The sequence below is a fragment of the Rhinatrema bivittatum genome, chromosome 7 (assembly GCF_901001135.1).
Source record: "Rhinatrema bivittatum chromosome 7, aRhiBiv1.1, whole genome shotgun sequence".
Classification (NCBI taxonomy): Eukaryota; Metazoa; Chordata; class Amphibia; order Gymnophiona; family Rhinatrematidae; genus Rhinatrema; species Rhinatrema bivittatum.
This window is the reverse complement of record NC_042621.1, coordinates 307,866,532-307,888,537: the sequence shown is the minus strand read 5'-3', so window position 1 is coordinate 307,888,537 and position 22,006 is coordinate 307,866,532. Positions and strand designations below refer to the sequence as shown.

Sequence of the window (22,006 nt, the reverse complement as noted above, 5' to 3'; positions counted from 1 at the left end):
TATCCCTGCTGGGATCTGGGTGATTGTTGGAGGCTGTGAGAGGGAGTGACTGTGCTATCTCTGCTGGGATCTGGGTGATTGGACGGAGGCTGTGCGAGGGAGTGACTGTGCTATCTCTGCTGGGATCTGGGTGATTGGTGGAGGCTGTGCGAGGGAGTGACTGTGCTATCTCTGCTGGGATCTGGGTGATTGGACGGAGGCTGTGCGAGGGAGTGACTGTGCTATCTCTGCTGGGATCTGGGTGATTGGGTGGAGGCTGTGCGAGGGAGTGACTGTGCTATCCCTGCTGGGATCTGGGTGATTGGACGGAGGCTGTGCGAGGGAGTGACTGTGCTATCCCTGCTGAGATCTGGGTGATTGGACGGAGGCTGTGCGAGGGGATTGACTGTGCTGACCCTGCAGGGATCTGGGTGATTGGACGGAGGCTGTGCGAGGGAGTGACTGTGCTATCTCTGCTGGGATCTGGGTGATTGGACGGAGGCTGTGCGAGGGAGTGACTGTGCTATCCCTGCTGAGATCTGGGTGATTGGTGGAGGCTGTGCGAGGGGATTGACTGTGCTGACCCTGCAGGGATCTGGGTGATTGGACGGAGGCTGTGCGAGGGAGTGACTGTGCTATCTCTGCTGGGATCTGGGTGATTGGTGGAGGCTGTGCGAGGGAGTGACTGTGCTATCTCTGCTGAGATCTGGGTGATTGGTGGAGGCTGTGCGAGGGGATTGACTGTGCTGACCCTGCAGGGATCTGGGTGATTGGTGGAGGCTGTGCGAGGGGAGTGACTGTACTATCTCTGCTGGGATCTGGGTGATTGGACGGAGGCTGTGCGAGGGAGTGACTGTGCTATCTCTGCTGGGATCTGGGTGATTGGGTGGAGGCTGTGCGAGGGAGTGACTGTGCTATCCCTGCTGGGATCTGGGTGATTGGACGGAGGCTGTGCGAGGGAGTGACTGTGCTATCCCTGCTGAGATCTGGGTGATTGGACGGAGGCTGTGCGAGGGAGTGACTGTGCTATCTCTGCTGGGATCTGGGTGATTGGGTGGAGGCTGTGAGAGGGAGTGACTGTGCTATCTCTGCTGGGATCTGGGTGATTGGGTGGAGGCTGTGAGAGGGAGTGACTGTGCTATCTCTGCTGGGATCTGGGTGATTGGACGGAGGCTGTGCGAGGGACTGACTGTGATATCTCTGCTGGGATCTGGGTGATTGGACGGAGGCTGTGCTATCTCTGCTGGGATCTGGGTGATTGGGTGGAGGCTGTGCGAGGGAGTGACTGTGCTATCTCTGCTGGGATCTGGGTGATTGGGTGGAGGCTGTGAGAGGGAGTGACTGTGCTATCTCTGCTGGGATCTGGGTGATTGGACGGAGGCTGTGCGAGGGACTGACTGTGATATCTCTGCTGGGATCTGGGTGATTGGACGGAGGCTGTGCTATCTCTGCTGGGATCTGGGTGATTGGACGGAGGCTGTGCGAGGGAGTGACTGTGCTATCTCTGCTGGGATCTGGGTGATTGGGTGGAGGCTGTGAGAGGGAGTGACTGTGCTATCTCTGCTGGGATCTGGGTGATTGGGTGGAGGCTGTGAGAGGGAGTGACTGTGCTATCTCTGCTGGGATCTGGGTGATTGGGTGGAGGCTGTGAGAGGGAGTGACTGTGCTATCTCTGCTGGGATCTGGGTGATTGGACGGAGGCTGTGCGAGGGACTGACTGTGATATCTCTGCTGGGATCTGGGTGATTGGACGGAGGCTGTGCTATCTCTGCTGGGATCTGGGTGATTGGGTGGAGGCTGTGAGAGGGAGTGACTGTGCTATCTCTGCTGGGATCTGGGTGATTGGGTGGAGGCTGTGAGAGGGAGTGACTGTGCTATCTCTGCTGGGATCTGGGTGATTGTTGGAGGCTGTGCGAGGGAGTGACTGTGCTATCCCTGCTGGGATCTGGGTGATTGGACGGAGGCTGTGCGAGGGGATTGACTGTGTTGACCCTGCAGGAATTAAGGTGAAGGGCTGGTTGCAGAATGTGTGCGTTGTCTGTTCCCCAGAATCCCCCATGACTTTTTAAGAGACAGAATTGGGAGCCCTGGTCTTTGCTGTGATGTAATCTCAGAGGGTGTGGGTGCTGTTTTACTGATTTTAGGACGCAATAAAAGCATTGAATTTTCTGTGGAAAGGATGGATGGAGTGAATGCTTGGCTTGCTGTGATTTATTCTGTATTAGGGTTTATCCCCTTTGCCCCTCTGTCCCTCTGTTTGTGCATTCTTGTGATTACCAACACTGCCTTTTGGTTTTCTTCTCTTCCCTTAGGATATTGTGGAAACCTTTGAAATCACAGAGCCCATGATCCCCACCTTGCCAGCCTCTGAGTGAGACGTCTCTGCCGTGCACTCATCACGTGGGTGACGGGGTCCGGGGGCCTCCCAGAACAGCACTGCCACTTCATTGAGCCGGAGTTGTACAAAACAAAATCAGTAAGGTCCCCTTTAAACCTCTGTTCCCGAAGGATCATTTATACAGGAGGTTTTGCTATCTAACTGTTCCCACCGTTGTGAACTGAAGTGCATGAAGGATGCTGCTGTGCAGTTAATCATCAGGAGGCGCATTGTTCTGAACAGCAAGTGTGGACACAGTAGTTTGCTTTTTATTTCAAAAAGGATTAAAAAAAACTGCAGTAAAGGTCAAAACAAAAGGAAATGTTGGAATAGCCCCACGTCCCCCAAAAGGAAGCCGCAGTGTCGAGAGCTGGGAAATTAATTTCCTCGGTTAATTCCCAGCACCAGCTCTCTGGCCGTCCGCACCACGGCTGCTTCTTCCCTGCTGAGTAACTTCCATCCTTTGCCAGTAAAAGCTCTAAACAAAGACTGAGGACCTTGGCCCTCCTCTCCTGCGCTCTCCCCACTTTCTTTCAGCTGCACCGTGAGCGCCTGCTCCGTCGCCGTGTGCCTGACCTCCTCCTCCTCCGATGCTTCGTCCTGCCGTGCCAGATCTGCCTCTGACCTTCGGCGCTTGAGCGATCTGGAAAGGGATCCTGCCCTCCCTTCTGACTGGCTGATCGTCCTTTCTTCAGAGTAAATAATAAAGCACTTCCTGTAACAGAGTAATTGCCTTTTCTTTTAATAGGTTGGTGCCAGGCAAAGCAAGGTAACGCAGTTTCTTGATGAACGCGAAAAACTTTGGTTAACTTTTGCAAGAAACCATGAAGCGATCCTTTAAAACAGGGAAGTGAGATGCGGCTGAGGCTTTTAGCTGCCGGAGGCTGGGAAGAACACGAGCACCGAAAGCCCATTCACACACAGGTCAGATCCCTGGTGCCGGGAGCGGAGCGGGAAAGCTTTAATAAAGTCTGGCAGGATCCAGCAGTCTCACACCTTGCTGGGAGGCCGAATGGAGCATTCGGTCTTTTGTTCTTCACCAGGCTGAGCAGTTTACATGGCCCGAGTAAGATTTCCTTTTTCAGAGTGGGAAGGCGCCACGGAGCTGCTGTAGATACTTTGCTAAGCTGGGAAACCGGGATCCTTTGCTGCCATACGGCATAAACACTCCCGCTGCCAAAGTCTAAAGAAGTGTGCCTCGATGCCATCGAGCCTGGCCTGGGAGCAGATCCATGGGACAGCGCCGTGATCAGGCCCCCACTAACGCTCCACCGCCCATCTCAGTAACCGGTTACTCATCTCAGCTGCATCATAAGCAAGACCAGGACAGCAGCTTCCTGTTCAGGCCTGGGTACATGGGCACGGCCCCTGCGGTCCAACACTGGAGAAGACCTGAAGCTCTGCTGCGGCAGCTCGAGGCTGCTTCTCGCTCCTCCATTCTGGAGATTGCAGGTCTCCCCTCAGAAAGATGTCGGATATTGAAAATAGCACAGCGAAAACCACCTTAGTTTTGTGCATTCCTGGAGCAGAAAGGCCTTTTCCTCTGTAACAGGTCTTTTATGGTATTTCTGAAACTCAGCCCGAGTGTTTCTCCAACCACCTGGGAAGATTAACGCCGTAGCTGGGAGCCTTGACTGCTGCGAGCAATCCTGAACAGGGGAGGAAGGGCGCTGGCGTCCGATGGCAGGGGAATGTAATGTGCAATGCGCTTTGGGTTCATTCCTCGTGAATAGTAAAAGAGCTTCCCTTGGGCTCTCCTCGTCTTGCTGTCGGGCTCGTGGAGTAGCAGGAGGGCTTTTACCTGTATATATTCTCTGATATTACACAGCGAGACTGTTGCATAAGCCACACTGACTTTTAATGTACAGCAATAACATTACAAAAGGCCTTATTTTTAAGGTAAACTTGTATGAACTCTGTTTAATAATATAAATAGAAAACCTTCTCAGCCTATTGTGATTTTCTTTCTGAGGGGAGGGCTCTTTCGTGGGAATAGTTTAGGCTTTCTGGTGCCAGAAATGGATGCAGAGCAGAATTAAGATGTTTTTTTTTTCTAATTCTGGTGTCCTCTCTAACAGCAGTACAGACTCCTAGGCACATTGTACAATAAAGAAAACACTTGGCACATGTGTAGCAACCTAATGCCGTGCAGCACTAACTCCAAGGACTGCAATAGGAATCCATGCAGGTCTTGTTGAGACAACAGAGCAAAGTAAACTCGTACGAATGCCGACCTCGCTCCAGTCACACACACAGAATAAGACTTCAGGTTACACATGGGGGCAGGCTCTGTTGCTGAGGAGATGAGCAGGCTCGCAGAGCTGCTGCTTTCAATGCGCTTCATGGCAGGCCTGTGAAATTCTAGCTGCTCTGTCCAGGTCCTGACCCCTAAGGCCGGGGGCACACTGGGTACAGTCCATTCAGGAGGTAACATGGTCTGATCATTCGCCCAATTCTTTTTCCGTTTATCGGGGCCCATGAACTGCTAAGAAGACTCCCCAGAGTAAGACATGGGAGGCACCATCCAGTAAGAGCAGAATTTGTTGGACTGGAAAATTCAGTTTGAAAATGAGGATTGGGCCTTGGCCTCCATTGAAGAATGAACTGATAAATGCTAGTCCAGTCTGTCTATGATAAGGTGGCCGCACAGTGGGGAGTGTGGGTCCATGTTCGAGTCTCGCCTGTATTGCTGGCTCCATGGAAAGCTCTTGGAAATGCTTAAGAACAGTGATGATAACTCGGAGTCTGTGTAACACTGGAGCTGGGATGGGAACACTAGAGAAGTCTCTTAGTTGACACTTGGAGCTATTTTCGATAGTAAAAAGGATGGCGTCAAGACTACTGATGAGTATTTATTTATTTAAATAGATTTCTTGACCGTGCCCTCGAAGGTTGGGGGCAGTTTATAATAAGAAACTCAGTACAGCATTGCATATAACATAAATGAAAAGTATAAGATGGATAAATGCTGCCCCCATGTCACACCTCCCAGGACCTTTACGACACGGCAGTGTCTTCTTGTGCGCCTATTGAGCACGGCTGCTTGAAAGCACCTGCATAGCTTCCTAAATTCCTTAAGGAGTCCTAATTTAAAAAAACAATAAACATTTATTTATTTATTTAAAGCTTTTTTTTATACCGACGTTCGAAGGACGTCACATCGGTTTACATATAACATTCGGGGAAACATTACAAAGAACTCGGTAACTTTACAGTAAATAAATGTAAAAAGGAGGAGTTAATAGTAAAAAAAAAATCTAGATACTGAACGTAAGTGCGAAATGTTAGGGCAAACTAACTTGGAAGAACAAGAGGCAAAAGTTAAGCATGGGCAAGAAGTATGTGGAGGGAAATGCCTTTCTTATGCAGTATTTTTTATTTGGAGGTGGGTTGAGATATTTGACAGGAACAGTCCATGCTGGAAGCCAGTAACATGAGCTGGAGAGAGAACAAAACTGCGTTCTAGGCTCACCCTTTGTGAATGTTCAAAATAGGATTAATTTGTAATTGTGTGAAATGGTGCTGTGCCTTCTTTTGGCTCTTGGAGTCATGGTGGACAAGACTTTAAAAGCCTCAGCGGAGTGTGTGTTGGTCAAAACAAACAATATTAGATGGTATGTGGGGAAAAAAATGGAAAATAAAACAGAAGTTCCCTGTACATACCCGAATCAGTCCAGACTCCCTGCCAGCAGATGGAGACAGAGAAAGCTTCACTGCCACTGCTTGATAAGCACTGGTGCCACCTGCAGTTCCTCAGTATTGCTCTGTCTCCAGCAGATGGTGGCTGGTGCATTCACCTGCAGTTTCTGGTGGTCTTTTTTCTTTTTCTGTTTCTTTTTCTCAGGAGCATTTCTCCCAGGGGTCGGGTTCCCTGGGGGGAACCCATCCCTGTTTGGGTTGAGGTGGACAAAGCTGGAGGTCGGTAACCTTTTTGTACGCTCGCTCCAGCTCCCGTCCGTGAGGTGCAAATCTGGTGGTCCAGATCCCTCCCATCACAAGGCCGCCTAGTGGCTTTTGAGCTCGGGGCAGCTGCTTTTGTTTTTAGGGCGCTCTCTCTTCTAGCTTTCAGGCTGAGCTGAAGCTGGACAGCTCCCCTCGGCCTTAGGAGAGCAGAGGCCCGGTTATTTTTGTAAAGTAAAAAAAAAAAAAAGTCTCTTCCGGGCTCTATGGGCGGCATTTTCGCTATCGGGGTGGCATTTTTCAGGGGATGGTCTCGCTGGGCTCCGTGGATAACCCTGTGCTATGGTTCGCATTCGAGCTTGCCACGGTTCCTGCCTGCCTCAGCCGTCTCTCTCTGCTCAGTGTGTGTTTCAGGTGGTGAGGGGCCTTCTCTTTCTCCTCCCTCCGCGAAACGCTGGCGCATCAGGCCTCCTTCCGCCACCCGTTTGGTTGCTGTTGCAGATGGGGTTTCCTGCGTTGGGCCTTCGGGAACAGTGGCCATTTTAGGTACCCCGGCAGACTTGGCAGTGCTTTCAGGGTGGCTGGAGGACTCCCGCCCCCTGGCTTTCCTCAGTGCACCCAGGCCCTGTAGAGGGGTAGGGGAGCCTGGATGACTCGCCGAAGGATTTAGCTCGTTCAGGGGGTGCTGGGCCTACAGGGTCTGCTCCCTGTACTTTTTTGGCACAGTAGGAATGGTCAGACCTTCAACTGGGGAGAATGGCCCCTCCTCCCTCCCTCCCCAGCCGTTCAGGGGGCTGGGTCTGATTCTATTCGGTCGTGAGGTACTTTGTTCCCCGGGGTGCAGCGTTTACTGGGGCCACTGTGGTCAAAGGGGGAGATGGGGGGATTCTGAGGGGGCCCTCAGAGACTCCTGGGGATACAAGGCTCTCCTTGGAGAGGGTTCTAGCCCCTAATCGTGGGGCAGACTACCCAGATGAAGCGAACTTGGATGCTGTCAATACAGATCCGGGGAACAATGTGGCTGATATGCCAGTGTCCGGGGATGATCCCAAGATACTTTGTTTTGTCAGGAGGAATTGGCCCCCTTAATTCTGCTGGTCCTTGAGGAGCTTGGTTTGAAGCTCCCTCAGTCTGATTTGGACCTAGATAGGGCAGACCCGGTTGTGGATGGGACTCGTGGTCCTCCCTCGGCCTTTCCTTAGCATAGGACCGTGCAGAAGATGGTGGACCAGGAGTGGAGTTCTCCGGACGCGGGATTACGGGTGGGCTGAGCTATGTCAAAGCTCTATCCCTTACCCGAGCAGATATTAGAGCTCTTCGCTATGCTGAAGGTGGGTGCTGCGGTATCGGCTGTCACCAAGAAGACTATTATTCCGGTGGCGGGGGCTGTGGCTTTAAAGGATGTCCAAGACCGTAAGCTAGAAATTCACCTCAAGCAAATCTTTGAGGTATCTGCTTTGAGCTTTTGGGCGCCTATGTGCTCCAGCTTCATACAGAGGGCATGCTTGCGTTGGGTATAGCAGCTGCAAGGGGACCAAGTTGGTCTTGCGGAGCATTTGGAGGCTTTAGTGGCGTATGTGGCTGACGCATTGTACGACTTAGTGCGGACCTCTTCATAGCTTATGGCTTCTGCGGTGTCGGCCAGGAGATTATTATGATTGCGGCACTGGTCGGCGGATGTTTCGTCCAAATCTCAGTTGAGTTCCCTGCCGTTTAAGGGCCATCTTTTGTTTGGAGAGGACCTTGAGCAGTTGGTAAAACAGGGGACAACAAAGTCCACAAGTTGCCAGAGGATAGGTTTAAGTCCTTTCAGTCTCGGGCCCTTTTCCGTGAAGGCAGAAGGCCTCGATATGCGAGGCGGGCAACAGCGCCGCAGAGGCAGTTTGCGGGCCATGGTCAGTCCTAGGCGCAGATTCTTCGGAGAGCTCGGAGACCTTTTAGAGCCCCCTCTGGAGGTGGGGCTCTGGGGGTAAAATCCTCCCAATGAGGCGAAGCTGGCCCACTCCATCTTCTTAGGGGGGCATCTAGAGCTTTTCTATGAGGCATTGGCCAATCTCACTCAGGATCAGTGGATTCTCTCATCATAAGAGACAGTTATGCTTCAGAATTTGCTCGTCCTGTCCACGACCTCTTTTTGTTCTCCCCTTGTGGTTCATTGGCAAAGCGACATGCAGTTCGAGAGACCTTGGACAGGTTGCGGGGTTTAGGAACCATGGTGCAGGTTCCCCTGGAAGAACGGGGCACCAGGTGGTACTCTGTTTATTTCGTGGTTCCCAAAAAGGCAAGCACTTTTCCACCTATTCTGGACCTAAAAAGAGTAAATGCAGTTCTGAAAGTCCCGAGATTTCGCATGGAAACCATAAGGTCTGTGATTGCGGCAGTTCACAGTTGGGAATTCCTATCTTCCTTGGATCTAACGGAGGTGTATCTTCATATCCCCATTCATTGGGTTCACCAGCATTATCCGAGGTTCATAGTTCTCGATCAGCATTTCCAGTTTCAGGGGCTTCCTTTCGGCCTAGCCATGGCGCCGCGGACCTTCACCAAGATCATGGTAGCACGAGGGAGTTCTGGTACATCCTTATCTCGACAATTGGCTCATCAGGGCAAAGTTAGAGGCTAGTTGACACTCAGCGGTCAGGAAGGTCATTCAACTTCTTCAGCTGGGCTGAGTGGTGAATTTCGCCATCTCAGTCCAACCCAGTGTCTCAAGTATCTAGGAGCCTGGTTTGACACAAGTGTGGGCAAGGTGTTCTTGACAGACAAGAGAGCGAACAAATTCCAGTCACAGATCCACTGTCTATTGGCGTTGTGGTTGCCCAGAGCTTGAGAATTTTTGCAGGTTCTGAGATCCATGGCTTCCACTCTCGAGTTGGTTCCCTGGGCTTTTGCGCATATGAGACCATTACAGAAAGCTCTGTTGGCACAATGGAATCCGCTGTCGGAGCTTTTTCATCAGCCGTTATCGCAGGATGTTCCTACGAGGAAGAGCCTCTCTTGGTGGCTCCAAACATCTCACCTTCTTCATGGGGTCGCTCTAGATCATTGGATTGGATCGTTGTTTCTACTGATGCTAGTCTGTCTGGTTGGGGGGGCAGTTTGCCAGCTTCAGTCTGCTCAGGGTTTGTGGTCGCCAGAAGAGCGCTCCTGGTCTATCAACCACTTGGAGGCCAGGGCGGTGTGATTAGCGTTGCTGGCCTTTGTACTGATGGTCCAAGGTCATTCAGCCAGAATTCTGTCAGACAATGCGACGACCTTGGCTTATATCAGTCGACAAGGCAGTACCAAGAGCCGGACAGTAGCTCAGGAGGTGCAGGAGTTAATGATCTGGGTGGAGGCACCCTTGACCCAGATAGCAGCCTCTCATATTGCGGGCAACAAGAATGTCCAGGCGGATTTTCTAAGTCTCAGTCTTCTAAATCTGGGCAAATGGGAACTGTCAGTCAGCGATGTAACTCATTCGCGAGAAGTGGGGTTGTCCACATGAAGATCTGATGGCATCTCACCACAATGCAAAAGCCCCACGATTTTTCAGTCACAGACAAGACTACGGAGCCGAGGGAGTGAACACTCTAGTGATTCCTTGGCCTCAGGGAGTTCTACTTTACATGTTTCCTCTGGTGGGCAAGGTTTTGCACAGAATAGAGAGACACCCTGGGGATATCGTATTGGTGGCTCCGGAGTGGCCATGTCGCTCTTGGTTTGCGGATCTCGTCAACTTGGCCATGAATGGTCTGATTATGGTTCAGTCACTTCTCTCATCTGCTCCATCAAGGTCCCATATTTTTCGATCAGGCAGATCTTCGGTCTAGCAGCTTGCCTTTTGAGAGGCAATGTTTAAGGCACAGGGGTACCCAGAGAAGAAAATTATTACTTACCTGCTAATTTTCGTTCCTGTAGTACCATGGATCAGTCCAGACAGTGGGTTATGTCCCCAATCCAGCAGATGGAGTCAGCACAAGCTTTGAGGGGGCGTATCCATATATCCTACTACCCCCTCTGCAGGAGTTCAGTATCGAGTATATCAAAGCCAGAGTAGAAACCCCCGAAGGATCAAGTTTGTGGAAACAGATAATTAAAACAATTGTAACCGCAACAAGTAACTGCAAACATCCTATCAACTTGTAGGGAGTTGTGAAAAACAGCAAAAGAAAAAAAAGAAACAACTGTGAAGACACAGAGCACTGTGAACAGGAAATAGCGCAGAGCTGAGCAGGATCAAGAACCCAAAACGTGGTGGGCGTCTGGACTGATCCATGGTACTACAGGAACGAAAATTAGCAGGTAAGTAATAATTTTCTTTTCCCTGTACGTACCTGGATCAGAAAAAGATCGTACGAGGCGTCCGCCCCATACGCCACTGCGGCCTCCAGCCGATCCGCTTGGGCAGCCTCATCGGCCGGCAGATTCTGAGACGTGAGGAGTTGCACCCAAAGGAGACTAGCCCGCTGGGCAAGCGAACTGCACATCACTGCCCGCATGCCTAGCGTGGAGACCTCGAAGACCCGCTTAAGGAAAACTTCCAACTTACGATCCTGTGTGTCCCGCAACGCCGCACCTCCCGTTACTGGGATAGTCGTCCTCTTCGTGACCGCCGACACCGCGGAGTCCACCTTTGGGACCTTGATGAGGTCCAGAAAATCTTCAGGGAGCGGGTACAGCTTTTCCATCGCCCGGCTGCTCTTCAGGGAGGCCTCCGGGGTGTCCCATTTCCTGGTGAGAAGTTGTAAAAACGAGTCATGGATAGGAAAAGCTCGAGCCCTCGGCCGAAGCGCCACCAGGACAGGATCTCCCTTCTTTGAGGAGGTGATGACAGCGGGAGCCACTGGAGCAGGCGGGTCCGGTGGAGGGTCCAAATCTAATTCCTGAATGATCTGCGGGATGAGGTCGTCCAGTTCTTCCCTCTGGAAGAGGCGTAGGGTACGCGGATCATCCCCCTCCTGCGTGCCGTCCCCTTGGCCCCCGTCCGGGAGGTCAGGTCCCTGTCCCGCTGGGTCGGGCACCGCCCCCACTGCCGCTGGCGCCGAACGGACCCGAGTAGGAGGACGTGAGGCCCCCGCTCCCGAAGGGTCGGGGGGGGGCCGGCGCCGAGGGCGACATCCGTGGGATCTTAAGGGGGGGGTCCCACAGGTGTGTCCAGTCCCTGTAGATAAGCGGTATGCATGAGCAGGATAAACTTCGGAGAGAATCCCGGCCTGCCCGGGTGCGTTTCGAGGGGCGGCGTGGTTCCTGCTCCCTGGCTCTGGGTGCTTGGCTCCTGCACCAGAATGGGGGGGGTGCCCCCGCTTGTAGAGTCTTCCCGAGAGACGTTCTCCCTCGTGGCCTGCGCCTCCGGGCGCTCAGAATGTAAGCTGGCCCCCGTTCCCGCCAAAAATGGCGGAGTGGCCGGCCCGTGCCGCCCGGGCAAAAAAGAAAATTCAGTAAGGGACTGTGAGGTACCTTCCCCCCCCCCCCGGGAAGGCATCGTGCACAGATGCCCTCCCGGGAAATCTGGGACCCCGGGTCGCCGCAGGCCGCACAGCACGACGGCCGCGGCATCGGGATCACCGGAGGAGAGAGGAAAAACGGCGGCAAAAAAGAGCAAAAGCCTCGGGGGGGGCCACGCGCATGAAAGCGCTGCTGCGGGGGGGCCCGGGCGGCCCGCACTGCCCGAAATTACAGGAGGGTGCCGCGGGGGGCCTTTCCGGCCACACAACCCGCCCCAGAAGACTTTCCCAAGCGCGGCAGCAGCCCACGAGGAGCTGCAAAATGGCCGCGGGTGAGTGAAGAAAAACGAAGAGGCCGGCACCACCGGCTTTCGCGGGCCCCGGGAGCTGTGCTGTGAAGAAAAACTACAGAGGAATAAAACTTACTTACCCCTGCTGCAACGACAAAGAAAACAGCACGGCTGCAGCAAAGAGACAGGAGAGACAAGCCACTCCCCAAAAGGTGAAAGGACCCTGCTTTACTTTCTTTTTTTTTTTAAACTTTATACAAGACTTGATACAAACTTGATCCAGAGAAAAAGGCAGCAAAATAATCAAGCAAAAGAAGTGAGAAAGAAGGAAAAGGAGGAGAAGCCTGATTCCCCTACTCGCATCTGCTGGAGTCAGAAGATACTGAACGCCTGCAGAGGGGGTAGTAGTACTTATGGTGACGCCCCCTCAAAGCTTTGGGCTGACTCCATCTGCTGGATTGGGGACATAACCCACTGTCTGGACTGATCCAGGTACGTACAGGGAACTGGTTATTAGTACCCTTCTGTATGCGAGGCGCACATCTGCCTCGTCTTGCATCAGAGTCTGGAAGACATGTGGCCAAAGGTGTTGCTACTTTGCGGGCTTTGGTGTCCCAGATTTTATCCTTCCTGTAAGATGGCTTGGGGAAAGGCTTGGCATTTAACTCTCTCTGAGTTCAGGTAGCGGCTCTAACTTCTTTGTGAGGGATGATTGATGGAAGATCTTTTCCTCTGATCCTGATGTTGTACGGTTTCTTTGAGGGGTCAAGAATTTATGTCCTCTGGTACAGAAGATCTGTCCATCTTGGAATCTTAATCTGGTCCTTCGAGCTTTGTGTGAACCACCTTTTGAGCCTCTTTGTAGGGCAACTCTTAACGATTTGACTTTGAAGGTTGTTTTCCTGGTAGCCATTTGTTTGGGGCAGAGAATATCCAAGTTGCAGGCTTTATCTTGTAGGGACCCGTTCCTACAGATTTTGGATTTAGGGGTGTCCTTACGGGACTGTTCCATCTTTTCTTCCCAAGGTGGTCTCAGCTTTTCATGTTAATCGGGTGGTCGAACTTCCAGCTTTTCCCAATTTGGATACTACTTCTCCTCCTCGAGGGAACTCAGGCATTTGGACGTTCAAAGGGCCTTACTGAGATATCTGGAGATGACCAATGCCTTTCAGAGATCTGATCACCTATTTGTTTTGTGGAGCAAAGAAAAGGCTCCAGACTTCCAAAGCTACCAGTGCGAGGTGGCTCAAGGAGACTTTTGGGTCAGCCTATCCTCTTAAGGGCTGCCAGACGGGCGCATTCTACTTGATCGCAAGCGCCCTCATGGGCGGAGGCTCAGTTGGTGTCGCCACAAGAGATTTATCGGATGGCTTCATGGAAGTTGCGTACTTTTTCAAGACATTATCACCTAGATGTGTGGGATCCAGAAACTCATTCTTTTGGCGAGTATTTTGTGAGGTCCCACCCCAGATAGGGCAGCTTTGGTACATCCCAGGAGTCTGGAATGATCCGGGTATGTACAGGGAAAGGAAAAGTTGGTTCCTACCTGTAATTTTCGTCGTCGTAGTACCACGGCTCACGCCAGAGCCCGCCTGCTTGATAGAGTTGGAAAGTCTTCTGCTCAGCTATGCAGATTTTTCTTCAGAGCTTTAACAAGGGTTTTCATGTTTTTGCAAGTTAGTTTTTGTGCTTGGGTACATATCAATACTGAGGAACTGCACGTGGCACCAGTGCTTATCAAGCAGTGTCAGTTAAACTTTTTCTGTCTCCCTCTGCTGGCACGGATGCAAAAACCCAGGAGTCTGGAATGATCCGTAGAACTACAGGAATGAAAATTAGCAGGTAAAAACCAGTTTTCCTATATAATGCCTGTATTAATCTATGGTGATACCACACCTTCAGTGCAAAGAGAAACCAAAATGATAAAGGGGATGGAATGGCTTCCCCATGAGGAGAAACGAAAACAGGTGATAGAGCTCTTCAGGCTGGAGAAGAGATGGCTTGAGAGGAGATAGGATAGAGGTTTATAAAATCAGGAGTGGGGTAGACCGGTTATTTACCCGAACCAATAGTCCTAAGACCATTGGACACTCCGTGAAGCAGCTAGGTAACAATTTTAAAACATTGGAGAAAGTATTTTTTTCACTCTATGCACAATTAAACTGGAATTTGTTGCTGGAGGATGTGGCAAAAGCCTTTAGTGGAGCTGGGTTTAAAAAGGGTTTGGACAAGTTCTGGAAGAAAAGTCAAATCACAAATGAGAGCCAAATCCATTTATAATAAATTGTTAGAGATATAGCATTAACAAGCAAAGCGGCATGACTGAGCTTCTGCTGCTCTTTCATCCCTTGTCATGTGCCAGTTCAAAATTAAAGTGTCCAGGTTAGCTTTTTAGATGTGCATTTTACCCAAATGAAAATACTTACAAACAATGCCAGCAAAAATCAAATGCAGTCTGAAAAGGAGAAGCTAAACTTGTTTTGCTGTAGAAACAATATTTCAAAGTGAAGTACTTTTCAAAGCAGCTTCCTCCCATGAGTCAAGTTACAGTGACTTTGGTGCAATTACAGTAAAAAGGATATCCACTCTTAGAAATCCTCTAAGGTCCTGACATTGATGTTTTGTTAGCTCAGGAAGCCTAGAGACAGCTAGCATTAAATCACATCAATCCACCATCTTTAATTAGGTTTACTCAACCACATGACCATGGTCACCTTTCCTCATTGTATCACCCACTTCCACCTATTGTCCACTCAACTTCCATATCTAAACCATGGGGCATAAGTGATGTCAAGTTTTGTATATACACTGCTATTCCAGCTGCAACAATTTTAAATCCAAGTTGCCCCCTTATAATTGCTGGAGACAAAATATCCAAAATTGCCCATTTAAGATCATCCCAAACGCAATGAGAAACCATTGGGGTCTTGACCCAGCTCTAATTTCATGTATGTATGAATCATTCTCTGGGTTTTCCTTGTGTTTAGTGACATTTGTTTCAGTCCTTTTTGTGGATTTATGGAAAAGTCTATAAACTGTTATTAGCCATGTAGACTTGGGAAAGCCACTGCTTATCCCTGGTTATGAGTAAGAAGGACTGGAGCTATTTTTTGGGGATCCACCCTTGGAAGACAGGATGCTGGGTCTGGTGGCCCTTGCTCTGACCCAGGAGGGTAGTTCTCATGTCATTATGCTATTGGTGCGGCTGGAGATGAGACTGGGTATATGAACAATAAGTTGTTGGAGGTATAATAAATGTTTCCACAGCAGAAAATAAGCTTTCTCTGGAAGCAGATACAATGGAGTTGTGTTTCTGCAGCAACTAAATCTTTTTACCTATGAAACTATTAGTTCCTTGTAGAACTAATGTAACCTGTCTTCCTGAATACCCATAGCAATGAGTATCTGTTTAAAAAAACAAATGTCAGACTCCTCTTGGCCCCCCCTGACATTTCTTGCTAATTTTATGTCCATTGGATGCAAAACCAAAATGTGGTTAGGTGGTGTAGATGCACACGTGTATTCATCGAAGATGTGGATCCACCCAAACTATGTAATGATTCTTGCACGTCCCCTGCAGTAATCAAAATGTGTTCTGGATCAGATGTCTAATTGATGAAAAACAAAAGGACAAGCAGCTGGATCAAATTTATTTATTTAAGGTTTTTGGATTTTGGATTTTCAGAAAGCATTTGCCAAAGCCACTCTAACTAGCTGTGGCCATCGTAGAGGAAGGCAATGATGATGGGAGAGAATGTGACACCTGCCTTACATAAAAAGCATCACCTTGGCTCTGTATTGCTCCAGGCTGTGACCACTCCTTGAGTACTGGGTGCAGTTCTGGCCGCTCCCTCTCTAGAAAGACTTAACAGAACTTGAAAAGGTGCAGAGGAGAGTGACAAAGATGAGAGGGGCTGGAATGGCTCCATATGCTCAGGTGAGGGCCGACAGGGGACATTAAAGGAGTTTTGACAATCACAAATGGGGTAAAACTGGTAAACAAGGGACAGTTATTTACCCTTTCAAATAATATTAAAACAAGAGGGCACTCCATGAAATCAACCAGTAGCTTCCAAACAAGATATCTTTCCCTTATGTATCCTCTCTCACCCTCCCCCCTCCCCCTCCTTTGTCTCGTCTACCCATATCCCTCCCTCCCCTATTTATTTACTTTCGTGTTTATTGCTATATCACTGAGTTTATGAGTTTTATGTTACAATCTGTTCATTGTAAAGGCATTGCCTATATATCCCTGGTTGTAAGTTATTTGTAAACCGGCACGATGTGCAAACGGTTGCCGGTATATAAAATAAAATAAATAAATAAATAAAATAAATAAAGTACTTTTTCACGCGGTGCACCATCAAGCTGTGGAATCCGGTGCCAGGGGCCATGATTAGTGACGAGTGTAGCAGGATTTAACTTTTGTACAAGTTTGGGAGGAAATGTCCATAAACTTAGATTGTGAGCCCTCTGGGGATAGGGAAATACCTACAGTACCTGAATGTAATACACTTTGAAGCCTGAAAAAAGTGCAAAATGCAGAATATAAATCTAAATAAATAAATAAAACAGACAATTAGATTAGAAACATCTACTTTTTGGGATCTGCAGTGTACTTGTGCCCCAGACTGGCCAGGCAGAGACAGGATGCTGGTCTGAATCAGCATTGGCACTTTTTATGGTTATTTTCTTGTAGGGCACAGCTATGGGCTGTCCTGGAGGTGCAGCTGTACCACGTCTCTTAGCATTACTTATCACTTTTATGGTGCTACTTGCTGTATGCAGCATTGTACAAAATGTGTAAGACTCAATCCCTGCTCAGTAAAACTTATAATCTAATCAAGACAAATATCCAGGACGAATGAAAGCCTGGGAATTTCATTTGTTCAGAAAATGGTTAAAAACTAATGAAGCTGTGAGCAGGATCAGAATCAGAGTTGTTCTTTTAAACGATTTTACCTCTGAGATGGACTTTTAAACAGGGTTAAGATTTAAAAGTTTCAAAAGGTGTTTTTTTATATGGGATTTAAATAAGGTGAGAGAAGGGAGTATGAAGCACCAACACAGCGAAATGTCCAAGCTTCAATAATACAGGGAGCGTTATCTCTTTCTAAAAAAGTTGAAACTTTGGAAAATACTGTTATGTTAGGTATACAAATTTAAGAATTGTTAATTTTCCAAAGTGTAAGATGGTGTCTGCCAAGGAACAATTAAAAAATTATTTCCTTGAAATATTGCTATGGAATCCTGACAATCTTCCAATGATTGCAAATGTATATTTTGTAAATGATAAAAAAACAGAGTGAAACAATAGATCAAGCAATTCAAGAAATATCGTTAAATGTTACTGAGTTAGAGACTTCTTTTAGTTCCCAAGTGGAGAAGAGAGGCACGCTTATGGCTAAATTTGCTCTGCCTTCTGACAGAAAGTATTAAAAGCATTTATGTTAAAACTTACTTCTCTCTACTTGGGACAAAAAATCTGGATTTATCCGGATGTGTCTAAGGAAACACAAGAAAGATGGAAAAAAATTATAGAATTAGCTAAAGTGGCAAGAACGTTTGGAATTCAAATTTTGATTAGATTTCCTTGTAAATGTGTAATGTGAATTGAGGGAGCAAGGTATGTGTAATATGAGCCAAGTCAATTAGAAAAATTCGTGGAAGAGCGTAGGACCTTAAGGGGGGAGAGTGGCACCTAACCTATATCTATATCTATATATATATATATATATAAAAATAAAATAAATTGGACAATATAAAATATCTGTATTGCTGTAGTATTGTGTATTTTTTTTCTTTTTTCTTGTTAACTACTTGCTTAGTGAGCTCCCACCTTGTTTGGTAATTGGAAACTGGTGAATTATAACTATAAGTGTTAATTAACAAGTTGATTTTGGTGTTAGTAATTGGTCTTTGATTATAAACCTGTTTCCTTAAAATATTCAATGAAAATTGGATAATGTAATTTTGAATTTTTATTTGAATGTAATTAAAAATTCATAAAGAATTGAAAAGAAAAAAATATATAAAAAGTGCAGTGGGGGGTGGTGGCATTTGCATGGCTCCCTAGCCAAAATGGTGTTGTACTGGTCCTGTGATGGAGTGTAGTGCAAAGAGATGGTTCACTGGGACAGGGTCCAGCCTATCTGGTTTTCAGGACCTCTAGAATGAATATGCATGAATTTACTGATTGATTAATTGATATTTCATTTATTACCCATCCTTCAGAGCAGGGCACAATAAGAACATGCACAGCGTGCAGTACACTGATTATATAAACGGTTAGATGGACAGGCTGAGATAGGACAATGCAAGGTTCAAAGATAGGGGGATGGTATCATTCTTTGGGAAGGGGGAGGAAGACAAGCAGCTAGGGCACAGATTCCATCATATGAGGGGCCAGGGGAGAGAGCAATTGTCAACTAAATAGTACTCTGCGGGGCTGGGACTGGGAAACAAGATAGGGCCATTGTCGTTCAGATGCTGGAATGCTTTCTAGAAGAGGAAGGTTTTTAGGGCTTTCTGTTTAAAGGAAGTTCTTTCTTTGGGAAACCTGAATAGAAGGGTGTGGCCCCAGCACGGGATTGAGAATCATCTAACTAGGAGGTGATAAGATCATAAGACGTTGCCATGCTGGGTCAGACCAAGGGTCCATCAACCCCAGTATCCTGTTTCCAACAGTGGCCAATCCAGGCCATAAAAACCTGGCACCTACCCAAGTACTAAGAAGATCCCATGCTACTGATGCAATTAATAGCAGTGGCTATTCCCCCAAGCCTGCTTGATTAATAGCAGTTAATGGACTTCTCTAATAACTTATACAAACCTTTTTTTTTAAACCCAGCAACACTAACTGCACTAACCACATCCCCTGCCAACAAATTCCAGAGCTTAATTGTGCCTTGAGTGAAAAAGAATTGTTGCTGACTTGCTAACTTCATGGAATGCCCCCCAGTCCTTCTCTGAAAGAGTAACTGATTCACATTTACCGGTTCAAATCCTTTCATGATCTTAAACACCTCTATCATATCCCCCCTCATCTGTTCTCTTCTCCAAGCTGAACAGCCCTAGCTTCTTTAGCCTTTCCTCATACGGGTGCAATGATGAGAGAGCCGTAAGCGAGGATGACTAAGTGTGGTCCTCAACGCCACCAACAGGTTTGTTTTTCAGGATCTGCCTGAGATATCTCTGCATACAGGGGCAGCACTGCTTGTAAATCTTTCTGCTTCGTTGTTGCTGTTCTGAAACCCAGGCCGGTGGGTGGTTCTGGCGGGGTGGAGGCGGCCATGCCTGCGAGAAGTGGAGGTTTGCGCGTGCTGCCAGCAGGGGGCAGCCGTGGGGCTTTCTCCCTGCGGCGCCGCCTCCCGCCTGCAGAGTGCGCTCGCTCCCGTTTACTTTGGTGCTGCTGCTGAAGGTGGCGCCGGCAGATCCGTTCCGGCGAGCGGTGGAGGGGGCCTTTTCACCGTGCCGCCCTCTGGACCATGTGCTCTATCATGGAATACCGGGGCCTGCGGGCGGGAGGCCACTGCGGTTACTGTCGCTCCGCGGCGGGTAAAGCCTCGTACGGTGAGTGACGTGGCCTCCGCTCGTGTACCAGCAAGAAGGGCACAGGGTCCGCAGTAAAGATGGCGGCGCCGGCTTCCCTCCCCGTCTGCCCACGTCACGGGCGCCTGCGCAGTGCGGCGGCCGGTGAGGACGGGCCGGGAAGATGGCGGCGGCCGGCAGTATAGTGGAGTACTGCGGCGGAGGCGCCGGCTATAGCTGCGGCTACTGCAAGAGCAGCACCGGCAACCTGTCCCACGGTGAGCGGTGCGGGGGACACGGGAGCCCTGTGACCTTCTTCAGGGGCAACGCTGGGCGGATGTGGCTTACGAGCTCCTCTCGATCACTTTCCTCCCCTTCCTCTCGCCCACTCCCCCTCCCTCTCTGACTCCTCTCCCCTCCCTTCACTCTGAGTCCCCTCTTTCCTTTCCTCCCCTCCACTTCTGTTCCCTCTCCCCTTTCCTCTCATTCACTTCCCCCTCCCCTTCACTCTGACTCCTCTCCCCTTTCCTCTCATTCAGTTCCCTCTCATCCCTTTACTCTTACACCTCTCCCCTTCCCCCATTTACTTACCTCCTCTCCCTCCCCTTCACTCCGACTCCTCTCCCCTTTCCTCTCATTCACTTCCCCCTTCCCTTCACTCTGACCCCTCTTCCCTTTCCTCTCATTCAATTTCCTCCCATCCCTTTACTCTTACACCTCTCCCCTTCCCCCATTTACTTCACCTCCTCTCCCTCCCCTTCACTCTGACTCCTTTTCCCTCTTCTCTGTCCTCTCATTCACTTCCCTCCTCTCCCTTTACTCTCACTCCTCTTCCCCCATTCCCTCCCCTCCCTTAACTCTGACCCCTCTTCCCTTTCCTCTCATTCCCTTCCCTCCCCTCCATGTATTTATTTTATTTATTTAGGCGTTTTATATACAAAAGGAGATCACAGCGGTTTACACAATCAGCATTCACGTACTTGGATAACATTCATAATTTAGGTCCACACAACAGCAGCTACGTATTCAAAGTCATCTTCATACATGTTCTAGGTCAACACAACAGTGAATACAAATTCTAATTCTGCTATCATTCCACAATAAATAGTTCAGTCCTTATTGCTCACTTTACTAATATTGACTGTGTTACAGGCAGTGAAGTTATCAGCATATTGGTGTTTTATGTTAGTTCCTATGCATTTCTAAAGAGCCATGTTTTCAGTTCACGCTTGAAACTCTCTCTGTTTTCTGGCGTAAAGACTCTGGGAGAGAGTCCCACAGCTTGGGGGCCCGCTATGGAAAGCATTCGGTCTCTTATTTACCTTAGACTTGTGCTCCGCTTTGGGGGTACCTTTGCTTTGGGATTTAGGGCTCTCTGTGGTGTGTGTACCTTTGACGTGTCACTCCTGTTAAGCATGGATTAATGTTAGCAATGATATTAAATTTATAATGAATTCTGGATTGTACAGGAAGCCAGTGCAGTGCTATCAGCGAGGGGGTGATATGGTCAAATTTCCTTGTCCCTAATAAGTCTTGCAGCACATTTTGAAGTAACTGTACTGGTTTTAATAGTCCTGAGGGTAGGCCTAGTAATAGTGAGTTGCAATAAACTATGTTTGAGAGTATTAGTGTTTGTAAGACAGCACGGAAGTCCTGAATTATTAGTAAAGGTTTTAACCCGTGTAATATTCTCGGCTTGGAGTATCCTGTTTTAATTTAATTAATTTATTTATTTGTAAGCTTTTATATACCGACGAACGTTGGGAACATCTCATCGGTCCACTAGCTGTTTGCCTTTGCTAGTGGAGTTCTGCTATCGCGAATGCTTCAAGACGCAACATAAGAGATCATACAGCTCTTTATATGATCACATTATATTCTTAGTCGATATATAACTAATGAATTCAAGAAGATTATTGTAAGCCCCTGAGGCAGCCGTTTTGAAACGGCGAAACTCGGCCAGAGTCGGGCTACCTTTGTGTCTCCACTGCAATAAAGGATTGTTTTAAGACTACAGGCATCTATTTCTTTTCTTTCATCCTTTTGGAGTAATTGTAAAGGCAGTAGTGTGCTTTTGGGTAAACCTAGTAGTAAGGCATTGCAGTAGTCTATTTTGGAAAGGATAAAAGCTTGTAATATGGTGCGAAAGTCACTAAGGTGCAGTATGGGTTTAATTGTTTTGAGGGAGTGGAGTTTGAAATAACAGGCTCTAAGCGTGTCGTTGATGTGTTTTTTTGAAGGAAAGTTGGTTGTCAATAGTAATGCCAAGACTGCGTTACCTGTTGGTTGAAGGCAGTGGTGGGATTGGGGGAGCAACCTGTCTGCAGGGGAGGGGATATACCTTGTGTAGAGATGTACAAAAGCTCTGTTTTGGCCGTGTTACGAGCCAAGAAGTTGCTTGTGAGGAGTGTATTAATAACAGAGTGGAATTCCATGAATCAATAGCTTTTTGGAGCGTGTCTTTAACAGGTATAAGGATTTGCACATCATCAGCGTAAATGAAG

At 48.5% G+C, this 22,006-nt stretch overlaps 2 protein-coding genes across 6 annotated transcripts in view; both read left to right on the top strand.

Moving 5' to 3' along the window:
• NSMCE4A (NSE4 homolog A, SMC5-SMC6 complex component) overlaps positions 1–4,304 on the top strand; it is a 55,260-nt gene extending 50,956 nt beyond the window's left edge. For both annotated transcript variants that reach the window (XM_029610561.1, XM_029610560.1), the window contains exon 10: positions 2,292–4,304. In XM_029610561.1, coding sequence (XP_029466421.1) covers positions 2,292–2,311 — 20 coding nt within the window. In that variant the 3' untranslated portion in view covers positions 2,312–4,304. The remainder of the gene's footprint in view (positions 1–2,291) is intronic.
• A 15,108-nt stretch (positions 4,305–19,412) lies between these two features.
• ATE1 (arginyltransferase 1) overlaps positions 19,413–22,006 on the top strand; it is a 214,034-nt gene continuing 211,440 nt past the window's right edge. For 2 of the 4 annotated variants that reach the window (XM_029610555.1, XM_029610556.1), the window contains exon 1: positions 19,645–19,780. In XM_029610555.1, coding sequence (XP_029466415.1) covers positions 19,687–19,780 — 94 coding nt within the window. In that variant the 5' untranslated portion in view covers positions 19,645–19,686. Of the gene's footprint in view, positions 19,545–19,644; positions 19,781–22,006 lie in introns of those variants that run through there. The other 2 variants (XM_029610557.1, XM_029610558.1) reach the window with 2 other exon arrangements.